This window comes from Pelmatolapia mariae, linkage group LG14 (genome assembly GCF_036321145.2).
Source record: "Pelmatolapia mariae isolate MD_Pm_ZW linkage group LG14, Pm_UMD_F_2, whole genome shotgun sequence".
NCBI lineage: Eukaryota > Metazoa > Chordata > Actinopteri > Cichliformes > Cichlidae > Pelmatolapia > Pelmatolapia mariae.
In genome coordinates this window covers 32473740-32487269 of record NC_086239.1, presented here as the reverse complement: position 1 = coordinate 32487269, position 13530 = coordinate 32473740, and the positions used below count along the sequence as shown (strand labels likewise).

Here is a 13530-nt window from a genome sequence, read left to right as displayed (position 1 = left end):
ATACCAAGATTTAGAGACAAATTATTAAACCACTGAACTTTAATACGGGAGGAAGATAAATTTCCTAAAACACGCAAGTTGTTCCGTATTGCTGAGATATTGTTAAACCACCACACCCTCTGGGCTTCTGGGAATTTACTTATTCAGCAGCACCCAACCCCAAGGGAGTGAGGTGCTCACTACAACGTGATGTGACATGCACAGGCTTAATCTCTTCCTACTGGTGTGTGGTCCCTGTCTGAGTAGGGACATAGTCAGAATTTGGGGTTGACTGAATACTTAAAACAGCTCTGATTGATGGCCAGTGTCAGAGACGTAGAAAATGGCAAAATTAATGACCCCTCAAAGTCCTGAGAAAAGTTTAAGGAGAGCATTTAGTGGCCGAGACCCCATCCTCCCCCATGTTTAGCCATGTTTCTTTCTACTGAGGCGTCTGAAATTCAGTCAAGCCTGTGACAAAACACTGAAAAGTCAAGCTTTGTGTCTCCTGGTTGAAAATCAACCCACATACCAGTGCAGGACATGTTTCCCATCTGCATCACAAGGTCATGTCATGTCAGGGGCTTTTGCTTTAAAAGAAGAGGTTTAAAAAAAAGTATTGGAGAGAGTAGTTCAAAGAAAATTACAAAGCAGGATGACATGTTTTCATTAGTGGCGGTGGAGTTTAGTCTTAGTTTTTTCATGACATTTGAGTCTTTTATCTTGACATTTAAAAAAAGAAGAAGAAAGTAAAAAGCCAGTTCACAGAACTACAGAAAGCTTCTTGGATCTCAACTGATTCCTGCAACTACTCACCGCCTCACTCTTAACCTTCCATCAACCTTTCTCAACTACTTTGGCACCACAGGAATTGTATTAATAATATTACTTGCGGGGGGGACAAACCAGAGTCCACAGGCTGCCTTGGTGCCACAATTTAGTGCTTTAATGGCAGCCAGTGAATTAATGCGTGTCGAGGGGAATCCCACAGGTTGGTCTGCAGGGGTAAGGTCAGCAGGCAAAACTGCAATAATCTCCCACCACTCACTTTATTGGCCTCCTCCGATTGGGTTTTTATTAAATCTCAAGCACGTGCAATTGTTCTTGAGAGCTGAAAATGAAAGTTAAAGTCCCCAGTCTATCTAAAATATGACAAAGGGTGTGCTCGGCAACAGCGCATCTGTAAGTGCTCAAAACATAATATGAAGGCGACGACAGTAAATCTGGAGCTTTTTAATCGGTTTCATTAAAAGCAGTGTTATTTGGGAATTCCAGCGTATTGAGAAAATGATAAAATGCAGGGAAGGCAGTGTCCTCCTGTGAACAGCAAACAGATTAAGCTTCATATTACACCAAGTGCAGTGAAAGCCTTCAAAAATGCCTCGCCTTTGTATTTGGTGCCAAAATTTTCCTCTGAGACTTTTTAATCTGCATATTACAATAACTTTAAGAGATGCCTGAATAATAACCACGGCTAACTGACAAGCGTGACAAAAAAACTCTAAATTTACAATAAACTTGCAATAAATTCCAAAAGAGGAACATGTGAGTCTGGAGGTAGAGAGACATTTATGGGTATTTTTAGAAAACTTTACAAAATGAGAGACAAAATGAGAATGATGCAGCTTTTGATAATTTTGATGATTAGGATGATAATGCGATTGCAGAAATAAAGAACCAAAATGTATTTACCCTGCAGCTTTATTTTCAACAGTTTGTACATGACAAACAGGTCAATTGTTTTTGCAGCAACATCAGTACATTTTGTCATCAAGCCCTTCAGATTTTAATGTTTGACCCAAAGAAGCGGAGTGTTTCTAAATTGGTCAGAGAAAAAACAAACTTTGGCATCGTGATAGATAAAGCACCGAGAAAAAAAAAACACACAAAACAATCAAAAACGTGTCACACAATTTAAAGCTAAATCTTGGACATCATGAATATCCTCGTTGGGTAGAACTATGCTGCTTTTGGAGACTAGCCGGTTGGTGCAGCTCTATGTGCCTTTTTAGCCTTCTTGATCCACTCCTGAAAATACTTCACCTCTAACGCCCGGGCAGCACGGACTGAAGGTGGATCAAGGTCATTGCTGTAGCGGAGGTCTAAGTGGTGGGCTCCATCAGGAATCATAATGGAAACCAGAGAATGTGAGATGTTGGAAGTCACTCCACCAGATGACCATGGATCGAGTCCTCCATTACTGAAATGTGAAAGCAGAATCAATGTTGATAGCTAGCAATAGTTAAGCCAGGAATTTTCTGGCATGGACACATTAAAGTGTCTTTCTACTCTAATATCTGATAATTCTGTGAATGCACAAGAATACTTTGAAGTGACTGAACCAGTGGCAGTCTTATCTGTCAGTGCTGGGATTAAAGACTGACATATATATATATTTTCAGAGCCATTTAGGTTTAACATGTGTCTTCCCTGCGTGGCTACCCACATGTGGACTTACCTGCAATACAAGGAAGTCAGAATCTGCACTTAACTTACTTTTGCATCCCTAGACAAATACCGAAATCTCAAGAAATCCCTAAATCTGGTATTTTACAAGCAATGTTTACCTGAAGATGATGTTGCTGTGAGAGGAGATCTCTTTCCCCCCGTAGACAGTGCCTGCCCAGTCAGCCCGTGGCCTGATACCAAACATGGCTTTGCACTCATCAGAGAAAGCCTGGAAGTTCCACTCCTCTGGTTCAAACATGTCCTGCACGCCATCTGTGCACATGGGCATCACCATCTCCGTGCAGGCCTGGGGACAAGGGATTGAATACATATTCATTGTGACAGGAAAAGCTGCCCACTCACACCTCTGTGCACCGATTTATTCAGCATGACATGACCGAACCCCGCGCTGTTTTATGCACCTGGTAAAACCAGCCGAGGTAGCCAAGGCTGCTGGTTGCTGTCTGTGATGTGTTTAGACAGGGAGCGCTTCCGGTGTAGTTATAGTAAACCTTTGCTGCTTGGGCGACACCTTGCAGCAGCTGGTAGTCCGACACAGTAGAATCGAAGCTGAGGTACTTGCACACCACCTTAAAACATGTTAAAAAAGCAAAACAAGAACACAATTAATTACATTACACCATAAAAGCTTCTTTTAAAAAAAACACCCCCAAAAAACATCAGTACATCCAAGTTGTTTACAGGACTAAAGATTGCTTTCTTGTAGCCCATAAAGTGTTTTTCCACATAAAAAGTGGTGGCGCCTGATTTGCATATGAAATTCCCCAGAATGAACTTGAATTTATTGTTCTAATCTTGGCACTAGTGGGAAAAAAATCCATTTACTTAAAGCCAATGATCTAAAGGACTTAAAATGTAAAGGTTTTGCTGTCTTCAACTATTTTTGGTGTGACCATAGGTTGACTTTCAGAATTAATAGCGTGAATGATCAATATTTGAGCTTTAGCTCTTGTCTGATTGCACTTTGTGTTGTTATGGTTGCAGCAGTAGAGTTGGCTGTTGTTCTGGACTCTTTGTGCAGCAGAGAAAGTGGGCTTTCTTGGTTGGAGGTTGGAGGGGAGCTGCACTAGTGTGGAGTCTGTTACTAAGGCCTTTGTCTGCAGTCCGGGGAGGAGTTGGTGGTCGATGGATGAGGAGGGCCACAGACATGTCCAACCAAAGATTTATATTGTGAAAAAAAAAAACACCGCAATAGCTCTAAAGCATCTTCTCCTTACTTTTCAGATAGGATTAGGCTTATACATTCATCTCTGCCAACAGATTTCCCTCCTCTAAGCCCTCAATACCCCGTTCTCACACTCACACTTAGCTTTGTCATTAAAAAAGCTCCTCTTTGCACCCACTGCCTAAACCGCTTAAACCACCCATAGGGGTCGCATACATTAAAGGCAAAGAGCCAAAACAACTCCAAATGGCCATTTAGTGTTTATTTCACCTACAATGATGCTTCACAATCTATTCATTGGCCAAATGGTAAATAACGAAAAATGCCCCACAAGAGAAGGAGTTAAAGTATGCGCGGACCACTCCCAAGGGTATGAACCGCCGCAAACACAGAGTCGGGGGTCAGCAGTGGAGCTTGGTTTATACACGTGACGTGCCAAGGTGACTGGTAGAATACACTTCACTCAAGTCAATCAGCCTCGGGAAAACAGCCGCTGTAATGTCACAAGCTCTTTTACATGAAAACAAATGGCATTTTTTGTCATGTCAACAACACCGCGAGATTAAATAAATAAATAAACACGATGCATTTTTCTTACTGTTAAAGCAATTATTCTTCCCCATCAAGAGTCTTGTTAAGTATTTTTTACAACCCCATTTAAAGGGGACCAGTGAACTTTTGTTCAATGGCCTCACGAGCTGCACTGGGCAAATGACCTCTTTCTGTAGTGCCATGTGAGCGTCCTAACAGGAACACCTCAGAGATCTGACGGAGTGTGCAAATGAAAGCACTATTGGTACGACAGAAGAAAAGAATAGCAGCTTACTTGTAGCTGCTCATCTAAAGAATACTTTAAATCTAAAAGAAACAAGATTCTTATGAATATTAATGAAGTTAGTTGACAGCTGTTGTAAACAAAAGCCTGGAAGACCACAACAAACACTTGTTTCACAATCGGCTGAATCGCACATTCATTTCAATTAAGGACAGGCTGTCGGGCTAAATTAGGCGCTTAACCAAAGACAAACACAATTCAAAGGTGCAATAAAGTAAAAACCATTTGTCATATAAAGGGATAGATAATATAGAGCTTAACCAAAGCCTTTATTTAATTTTGCGGCAAATTTAAATAGTGATAACTAGAATACTAATTTGGATCTCAGATAGAGTGTTTTACAGGAGGGTGCTTTTACCTGGATGGGCCAGCGAGGCAGCGGCTGGAGGAAATTAGCTTCATACGGGTAGTCCACCATTGCCAGATTCACCCAGGTCTCTTGAAGCCAACTCTTGAAGGTGAGGACATCATTTTTGTTTTTAAGAGGGGCACACAAATTGAATTCTTCTGACAGCCACTGAAGACCAGACGCTTGAGTAAAGAGAGAAAAAAATAATTATGGCATTAGCTCAATAACTCTTCTAATGTGAATGATACTGTTCATTTCACTACCACATTAACGACACTGGCGTATACTAAAATGGGACAAAATATCTAAGAAAATATTCATCAGTTTAAAGTCAAATCTTGGTTTAGGTGACAGATTGGAGACTCATGTAGTCAAATATTATTTAAAATAGGCACAAAAAGCCTCATTATCATACAGTACTGTAAGAAGTTTTTGCCCCCTGTGGTGGGGCGTGGTCTGTGGTGCTGCCACGCCCCCTTCCTGATTTCTTAGGTCTTCGTGTATTTGTTACAATAAATGTTTCAGGTCATCAAACAAATACGAGACAAACATAACCTTAGTAAATAATAAATGTAATTTTTAAGTGATGATTTCATTTCTTAAGGGAATAAAAAGCTATGCAAACCTACCAGGCCTTATGTAAAATCACAAAATAACTGTCATTAATGACATTTTCTGGCACGCTGTTCAGTTTCACTAGCCTCACCGAGTCCTGCCGGATGAACTATGAATTTCGCTTTCTACCAGAAAATCCTAAAGGAGAATGTGCAGCCATCGGTTCATGCCCTGAAGCTCAAGCGCACTCAGGTTATGCAGCAGGACAATAGTCCAAATTACACCAGTGAGTCCACCTCTGAAGGGCTAGTCAAAATCCAATTGAGATGCTTTGGCGTGACTTTAAAAATCCTCCAGTGTTGCTGAATTAAAACAATTCTTAACAGAAGAGTGGACCAAAATTCCTCCACAGTGATTGTAAGTTATCACAAAGGTGTGATTGTAGTTCTTGCTGCCAATGGTGACACAACCAGTTATTAGATTTAGGGGGCAAATATTAAACCTAACCTAGAGAGAGCGAAATCAGGAAGGGGGTACATACTTTTTCACAGCACTGCTTTCATAGCTGTGAGGTAAACGTAACCATTTAAAAAATGATTCTTAGGTGGAACTCAAAGTGTTTTCAGTCAGCGAGACATTTTCTTGGGGACTGATATAATAATAAAAAATAAAAAAAAACGGCAGCCAAAATTCACACAATAGACCAACCATCATCCATCTGTCTGCTGTTTCTGAATCACTGAACAAAAAACATTTATTCAGAATATTTTCTCCAAAATCCATTTCTGATGAAAATGACAAATAACAGGCTATCTGAACACTTTCATGCCTCCACTATCATAATTGATTTAGCCTTGAGCTAGAAATACTAACAACAACATCTAACAACAGTGAACCATACCAAGCATGCAGGAAGCTAGAAGCCCCTTCCACAAAAGAATAGTAGATGAGAACCAGTGCCTGCTTATTAACCTTCATGTAAAATATCATGACTCTGAATTAGAGCTGGGCGATATAAGATTTTTTCATATCACGATATGTTTTTTTCATTTCAAGCGATAACGATATATATCACGATATAAGCCAAATAACTATATTTGTAAGATTTAAATGTGCCGTTGCTCACAAGTAAAATGTGAAATAATCAGCAGCTTGTTTTGATTTAAATATTTATTTCCCATAATAAGTTCAACAGGGTAGATGTACTTAAGGAACATGAGACTTTTTCAGATAAATAGGCAAATATTGCAAACTACACAAAAGGCAGCTGCTAAAGCGTTTAAGTTTCAAAATAGAACAAACAAAACAGACTACTAAATTGTCAATTCCACTTAGAAACAAAATATTAATTCTAAAAATAAATCTTAGTTTGTTTTACAGAAGAACAGACAAACTTTTGTCAATATCAAATAAACTGAGAACTAAAAGGAAATTCTCAATCTCTCCTTGTTGTATAGCTTAGCTTTTCAAACAGTTTTAACAGTGACTTTAGTCTGACAAAAGCCGAATGACGAATTAGCGCTTTCAGCCAGAGATTGAGCATGCACCGGTTTATTGTATTTCCAGACTTGCTTTCGGCACAATTTACAGTGCGCACTACTCTGTTTTTTGTCAGACTTGAAATAGCCGAAATACCTTCACACTACCGAACTTCTATGGCCCTTCCGTTCGACAATCTCTCCGGCATTGGCACCATCATCTGTTTTCTCTTCGGTAACCTTCGGTCACGCTCTCGGTTGGTTTTTCTCTAGTCGGCAAACTCATTTCCTCCATTACCCGGGCGGCACGGCGGCTGGCTGCTTCCCAAACAAATACACACGTGCGGCTTGGCACTTGTGCTGTACGTAACAAGTCACGTGACGTGACGCTGCGGCTGTGATTGGTTCGGCTCTGCACTACTTAATTTGGATTGGCTGTTCTTTTTTTTTTTTAAGAGAGCAAGAGAGATGAGGTCTATCGCAATAGTTTAATTTTTCTATCGAGAAAAAGTTATTTCGCAATACATATCGTTATCGTTCTATCGCCCAGCTCTACTCTGAATCTTCTCTCCTTTGAAAAGTCTCTTCAATAAACTATCTGACCACTAAAATCCATTCATCAAAAAATGTAACATACCAATTTAATATATTAAATCATATATGGCTGGACAAGTGCAGGAACAGGGTTTCAGCGTTGACATTGTGGGGTTGCGGTTAACACTGTCGCGTCACAGCAAGAAGGTTTTGGTTCAAATCCAGGCTAGGTCTTCTAGTGTGGTGCCTGGGTTCTTTCTAGATATTCCAGCTTTCTCCCCCAGTCCAGAAACATGCATGGGGTTAACTGGTGATTCTAAATTGGTTGTAGGTGTAGGTGTGCAAATGGCCATCTCTCTCTGTGACAGCCCTGCGACAGAGTAGTGACATGTCCAGGGTGTAGCCAAACCTCTGACCCTATGACAGCTGGAAAAGGCTCTAGCACACCCACGACCCTTAACTGGGTTGAAGAAAATGCATGTTTGGATATTTCTGACAGCAACTTACCTGAGGAAGAAACATTATTTACAGCCTTCCACGACTTTCTGATGTTTGCATCGCAGTTAATGCCACTTTTGGCAAAGTCTCGTGTTACTGTTTTGTAAAAGTCTCCACATGGCACCATACCAGGGAACTGCCATATTGGTGCAGAGGCTGCCAGCGCTCTGAAATAGAAGAGGAAGCAAAATCTTTTTTTTTTTTTCTTTTTCCAAATGACCCAAACTGCATATTCACACTCATCCTTAATATTCAGTCTTCACTGTATTTGTGAATATGTTTGCTAGGGGAAAAATGGCAATTACAAAGAGGTAAAGAAGTCAAAAAATGATAAGTCAGGCTCTGCTGCCTAATGTCTTACACACAGCAGACTGCACAGATTCATCATGCTAGCTCAAATAAACATCTGGTGTTAGACATTTGCTCACTCATTTTGGGAGATGAAGGCAAAACTCATTGAACATGCACTCTGTCTAAAGAATTCTCCCGTTACCTTCCTCTGATAGGTTGAAACAACAGGGCTGTTAACATTCATATGATGTATTGTATACTGAGTCAAATTTTTATTTAATGTTTCCTAATAACAGAAATAACATCTTACCCAACAACTACATGGGGGTATTTCATCCTGAACCAGGCAGAGAGCATTCCTCCATAGGATCCTCCAACAGCGATGACGGGGCTGTGCTGAGCACCAGGTAGAGTACCCTTAAGGTTCTGAATCAGTACTGCAAAATCTGCTAGGGCTTGCTCTGAGGTCAGGTAGTTGAGATGTTTGCTGTCCTGCAAATGCAAACAAATAACAACTGAAGTAATGTTCAAAATGAAGTGCTAGCACTGGATATGAGAATTTATTTCAGCTCATACCCCAGTTTTTGGAGAAAACAAATGTATTTGCGACTGCAGAATTATCTACTTTTAAGGGTCAATTCTTGTTAATGCTGTACTGAAATTATTGGCTTAGAGCCCTGAAAGGAGAAAAATTATGCAACCTTACATATTTAATCAGATTTTAATTAGACTTAGATGTGCACGCGTGACTCTGCAGCTTCGCTTACACTGTAAGAGTCTTGTCCAAATGGCAGGGACTCTCCATAGTAACGATGTTCTGCAAAAACCAGCATGGCACCTAACTCCTTCGCAATTTCCCACATGAAGCCCTAAAGAGAAAACAACAGGTGCTGAACTAGACTGAGGATTATGTGCAATGCAAATACACTAGAGAACACCTGGATATTTACAGTGTTGTTGCAGAACCAGGTTATGTCGCCTTCATTTCCAGTATAGAACAAAATAGGTCCTCCAGGCTGCTGCCAGTATTTGTCAGACAGAAGGTATCTCTGTTTGAAGGTGCCATCCTCAAGGAATCCAAAATGGTCAATCTGTGACAATTTTAAAAAGAAAGCAAATAAAATTTCCAAGTTCAGAAACACAAGATAATCACAAGCATCTGTACTTGGCAACTGTGCGAGAAGCATCTTGAAAAGAGCACCATGAGGTATAGACGGAAAATAGGAAAATCTGAAAATAGTGATTAGCATTCAAAGTGTTTTTAAATTGGGAATTTGATCCACAGACTGGCAAAAGAAAACCTTTGGGGGATTGGTCACACTTGTCATCAGACTAAAATGATGGGGATGCAGTCCAGTGAGCAGAGCCTGCTTTGGGGTAGGTGTAATCACTGGATACCTGGCTGTGTGCCAGCTATGATGTTTGGAAATGACAGCCCTGAGGTTGGATTCTGGGGTAATTAGCCCCAATTTGTATTTAAAAATGCTGGAGCCACTTTAAGCTATGCTGCATTAGTTCCACTTAAGATGAGCTCTGAAATATCCTTTCATAAAACCTCAGGGATTCTGGGATATCTTCTCCTTTCAACCATATTTCCTGTATTCTTTATTAAACAAAGGCAGAAAGAAACCAACAACTTCACAGAGAAGACGGCCCCATGAGGCTACTGAGTCGTCCAACCCTTTAAACAGCCCCCCATTCTTACATACAAAATGTTTCGGTTTTGTTTTTCCCCTCGTTCTCGCTCTGTTCCCTCCTCGTTGGATACAAAGGAGGCAGCAATTTTATGAGCCAATGACAGCAAAAAGATTCTGGGGCCACAATGTGTTCATTCAACCCACGACTCCTTCACACTTGGCAGTGCTTTAAGTGTGAGGGGATCATGAGACAGTTAGTTTAAAGGAAAAGTTCAGCAGCTTGGCAGGAAGGTAGTAGTCAGTGGTATTGTGCAACTGAAGTGTAATGTTAGACTTTTTTGGTAAAAGCATTTGAGTTACCTTGTGAGTTTTCATTTATTCCTGCTTTTCTTTTATAAAGTTACATGTCAATCTCTTGTAATGCAGAAAAAAAACATAAAAAAACTGCTCTCTAAATGGCAAAACTAAAGTGGCTGTATATATTAAGACCAAAAGAACCCCTGGTGAGTACTGTATCAATTGCACCCACTCAGTATGCACATCACAAAACCTATGAGATTGGTTTCATAAGAGATCCCCACCCTGGTAAGTAGTGCCACCATGTGGTGGGACTAAGCAGCAACTTGGTTTTTTGAATTAAAATTCAAACCATGTGCCGCACATCTATGAGATCGCTATGTTAACAACTTCACAAGACAGGAGGCTGCATCTGTTGTCCAGCAAATGGAGACATGAGGGAAACAACTTAAGAACAAGCTCCGCTAAGGTTCATTAAAAGGATGCTAAAGGACATTTCCATTCATTGTCTTACGGCAGACTGCAGTCAAGAGGATTTCCTGATGATGAATGCTGGTGCTCTCTTCACATCAAGTTTCAAAGAAAAGGGGGAAAAAATCAGCATGGCTTGTTTCTTGTTTCTTGATGTTTCTTTTGTGCTAAAAGAGACTAGCTGCTACTACTAAAAAGTGGTTTACAGTAAACGGATTTCATTGGTCCTATTTGTCCAGAAGAAGCATACAATCTCTTGTTGCTTGGCTAAATAACCCACATCAGACGGGACAGTGGGTGTCAGAAAGGAGGAAATGGCCCTTATCTTCTTGTCAGCTCGGCTGATTACACAGGATGCTGTGGGTGGGACCAGGTGTGGAGCATTGTCCTCTAACCCAAACACTCTTTAGCACAGACACATTATTTACAGTATGTAACTACTACTTATTAATACATCTACAAATTTTCTTCTTAGTCTACATGTAGATCATGTTCTTGACTAACTGGTTGGTTCATTGTTTTATTAAATATTAAAAATACCCAGACTAATGTTCACTGTAACAATTCCCTAAAGAATAAAGTGACATCACTACTTTCCTATGTTTTTAACAATTCATAAAAAGAGGACTTAGTTTACTATATTATAAAGCAAACAGTCACATCTGAGAGCCTAGCCATTTCCATTTTTTCTTACGTATTTAAAAAATTGCCACAACACTCAAAACTTTTATCAGTATTGTAACTTTCTTATATGGGTTTTGGAATGGGTTTAACTAACTGTCATGCTATTGTAAATATAACCTCATTAAATAGGGGTAAGCACATATGAAACCATTATAATTTGTATTAAGTTTGTGTAGCATCTAACAATCAGTGTATCAAAGTATTTGTTTTATGGTCAATAGCGAACAAGTCATAATAATTCTGACTAATCAGTGCACCAAATTGTCCAATACTATTCAGAGGTTTAGCTTCCACAGCCTGACTACAAGGGGAGAATAAGACAAGCAACCTGATGATTGTTGTGTAGCACTACACACCTGCTACATGTAACCTTAATCTCTATAAAGTAAATAAATGGAACATGTAAAAGCTGAGTGAAGATCTTTCAAACCCCCCTGAGGTAAAATGTTTCACATTCACTGAGCCCTAGAGACCTCTTTAGGCAGGGAGCCAGGAAGGATAGTTACAGATCTGCTGGCAGGAACAGAGCCAATTGTGATTTGGTTTTCCCTTCACTACAGGAAGCCAGATGAAAACACCTATTGTCTGCAAACACAACACATGGACCTTATAGAATTAAGTGCAGTGGGAATTTTAGAAAGAGCAAGTGGTACGATTATTTACACACTAAACAATCAAGTAAAGTACTGTAGTGGCATATAAAGGTGGGTAAATCAATGAAAGTAAGCATCATTTGATGAGGTTGTTTGTTTGTTTGTTTTTAGAAAACTTTGCTTTATCTACAAAGCAGTGGGATCATTTCTCTTCTGCACCATTAAATCCACTCCCAATAAGGCACAATTTGTGTATTTCATGGGGAAGTGAAAGATAAAGAAGTGAAAGAGGAACACAACAGTGTAAAATTGGACAAATAGGTATAAAATAAGACAAAAGGTACATTTTGATCAATTTAAACTCACCTTCTGATCAAAGTAAAATGTTTTATAGCTGACTGGAGGCTCAGTGGAGTAAGGCAGCCCACCCAGCCTGGTAAAAAGTTGCGATTTGAGAGCGGTCACGTGTAAACAGACAAAACACAACGTTAGGATGCAGGTAGCTGCGGCTCTGTCCAAAACCTTCTCTCCAGTCCTCATTGCTGTAACTGTCACACTCAGCGCACAACAAACTGGTCTTCAGCGCATGATTAACGGGGTTCCATGAGCTGTGTGTCTGTGTCTGCAGTGGGATGACTGAGGAAGACTTGTCCCGATAAAGAAAGGAAGTGAGACTACCCTGTCAGCAGATCCAGAGAGGTGTTGCTGTGCAGCCCGTGTCCTAAATTTAACATCAGACTTGAGGCTGTCCGGAGATGGGCGGGAAACATCAGGTTCAAAGTCTAAAAAATGTTCTTAATAAGTTTGATTTAGCTGCAGTCAGCTCGATGTCTTGTGTTTATGGAGCAGACAGCAGATGGTTCCTACTGTAGACAGTTCGCAATGGCTGGTGGGAGTTTGAGTTCTAGTTGGTCATGCAGCTGCTGATGGTTTTATATACAGTATACGGAATTTACACTAGAAACATTCTAGTAATAATACTACGTACATTTTCTCTCTTAAGAGAGCGTTTTAGATACCTGCCAAACATAATGCAGTTAATTAAGTCAAACATGATGCAATATTCAGCACTAGGCACGCTTAAGTACCGGTGAAATTGCCGGAAATACGTCACAAAATTATGCGCTTGACTGCCTATAGTTATTCCAATTTCTGAAGAAATATTAATTACTGTAATAGTGGCAAACTACTCGTTACGTCCTCAAAGTTACGCTACATTGATGGCTACTTCCGGCCGTGCTTCGTCATAACGCCCCGACCTTAAGTTGAACTTCCGGTCGAAAGTTAAAACTAAGAATTTCAGCACTAGTAATGAAAGATACATTTAAATTCTTTAACGTCTTGATGCACGCTCAATCATCCAGGTAAGAAAATCCCTAAAAGTTGATTCTGTGCATCTGGACGTAGAAACATTTCATTATTCAATTAAGTGACTTCTTCAGTCTCAGCTAAATGCAGGCTTCCCCAACCTTATAAACAGTACGTTTGCATAATGACTAAAACTAGCACCACTGAAAACCAATGGGCTCAGGTCAGTTTAATATGCAAACTGTCATGACCATTGATCAAAGACAATAAGGTTGGAGAAAACTATATTAACCTGAGATAGATAAGTTACTTGAATGAGTAACAAAACATTCTCCTACTGAAAACGATATGTCCAGATGAACAGAATCAACTTTTTTGTCAATTCTT

The 13530-nt window shown here is 40.0% G+C and overlaps 1 protein-coding gene across 1 annotated transcript; it reads right to left on the bottom strand.

The window, feature by feature from the left end:
• Window positions 1–1662: 1662 nt before the first annotated feature.
• On the bottom strand, window positions 1663–12718 carry prcp (prolylcarboxypeptidase (angiotensinase C)). The gene is made up of 9 exons (XM_063493311.1): window positions 12202–12718; window positions 9104–9244; window positions 8921–9022; window positions 8464–8645; window positions 7872–8029; window positions 4807–4979; window positions 2850–3017; window positions 2547–2734; window positions 1663–2179 (listed from the first exon to the last, which is right to left on the bottom strand). Exons 1-9 carry the CDS (start codon window positions 12373–12375, stop codon window positions 1957–1959), a joined length of 1509 nt encoding a protein of 502 aa, XP_063349381.1. The 5' UTR covers window positions 12376–12718; the 3' UTR covers window positions 1663–1956.
• Between the last annotated feature and the right edge of the window lie 812 nt (window positions 12719–13530).

Bases quoted from the DNA above. Each gene is read 5' to 3' on its own strand.
- prcp (XM_063493311.1), bottom strand. From the start codon at position 12,375: ATGAGGACTGGAGAGAAGGTTTTGGACAGAGCCGCAGCTACCTGCATC. The intron at 9,245-12,201 runs GTGAGTTTAAAT...AAATTGTCACAG, and splicing joins CATTTTACTTTGATCAGAAG to ATTGACCATTTTGGATTCCT. The intron at 3,018-4,806 runs GTAAAAGCACCC...ACATGTTTTAAG, and splicing joins TGCCTCGCTGGCCCATCCAG to GTGGTGTGCAAGTACCTCAG.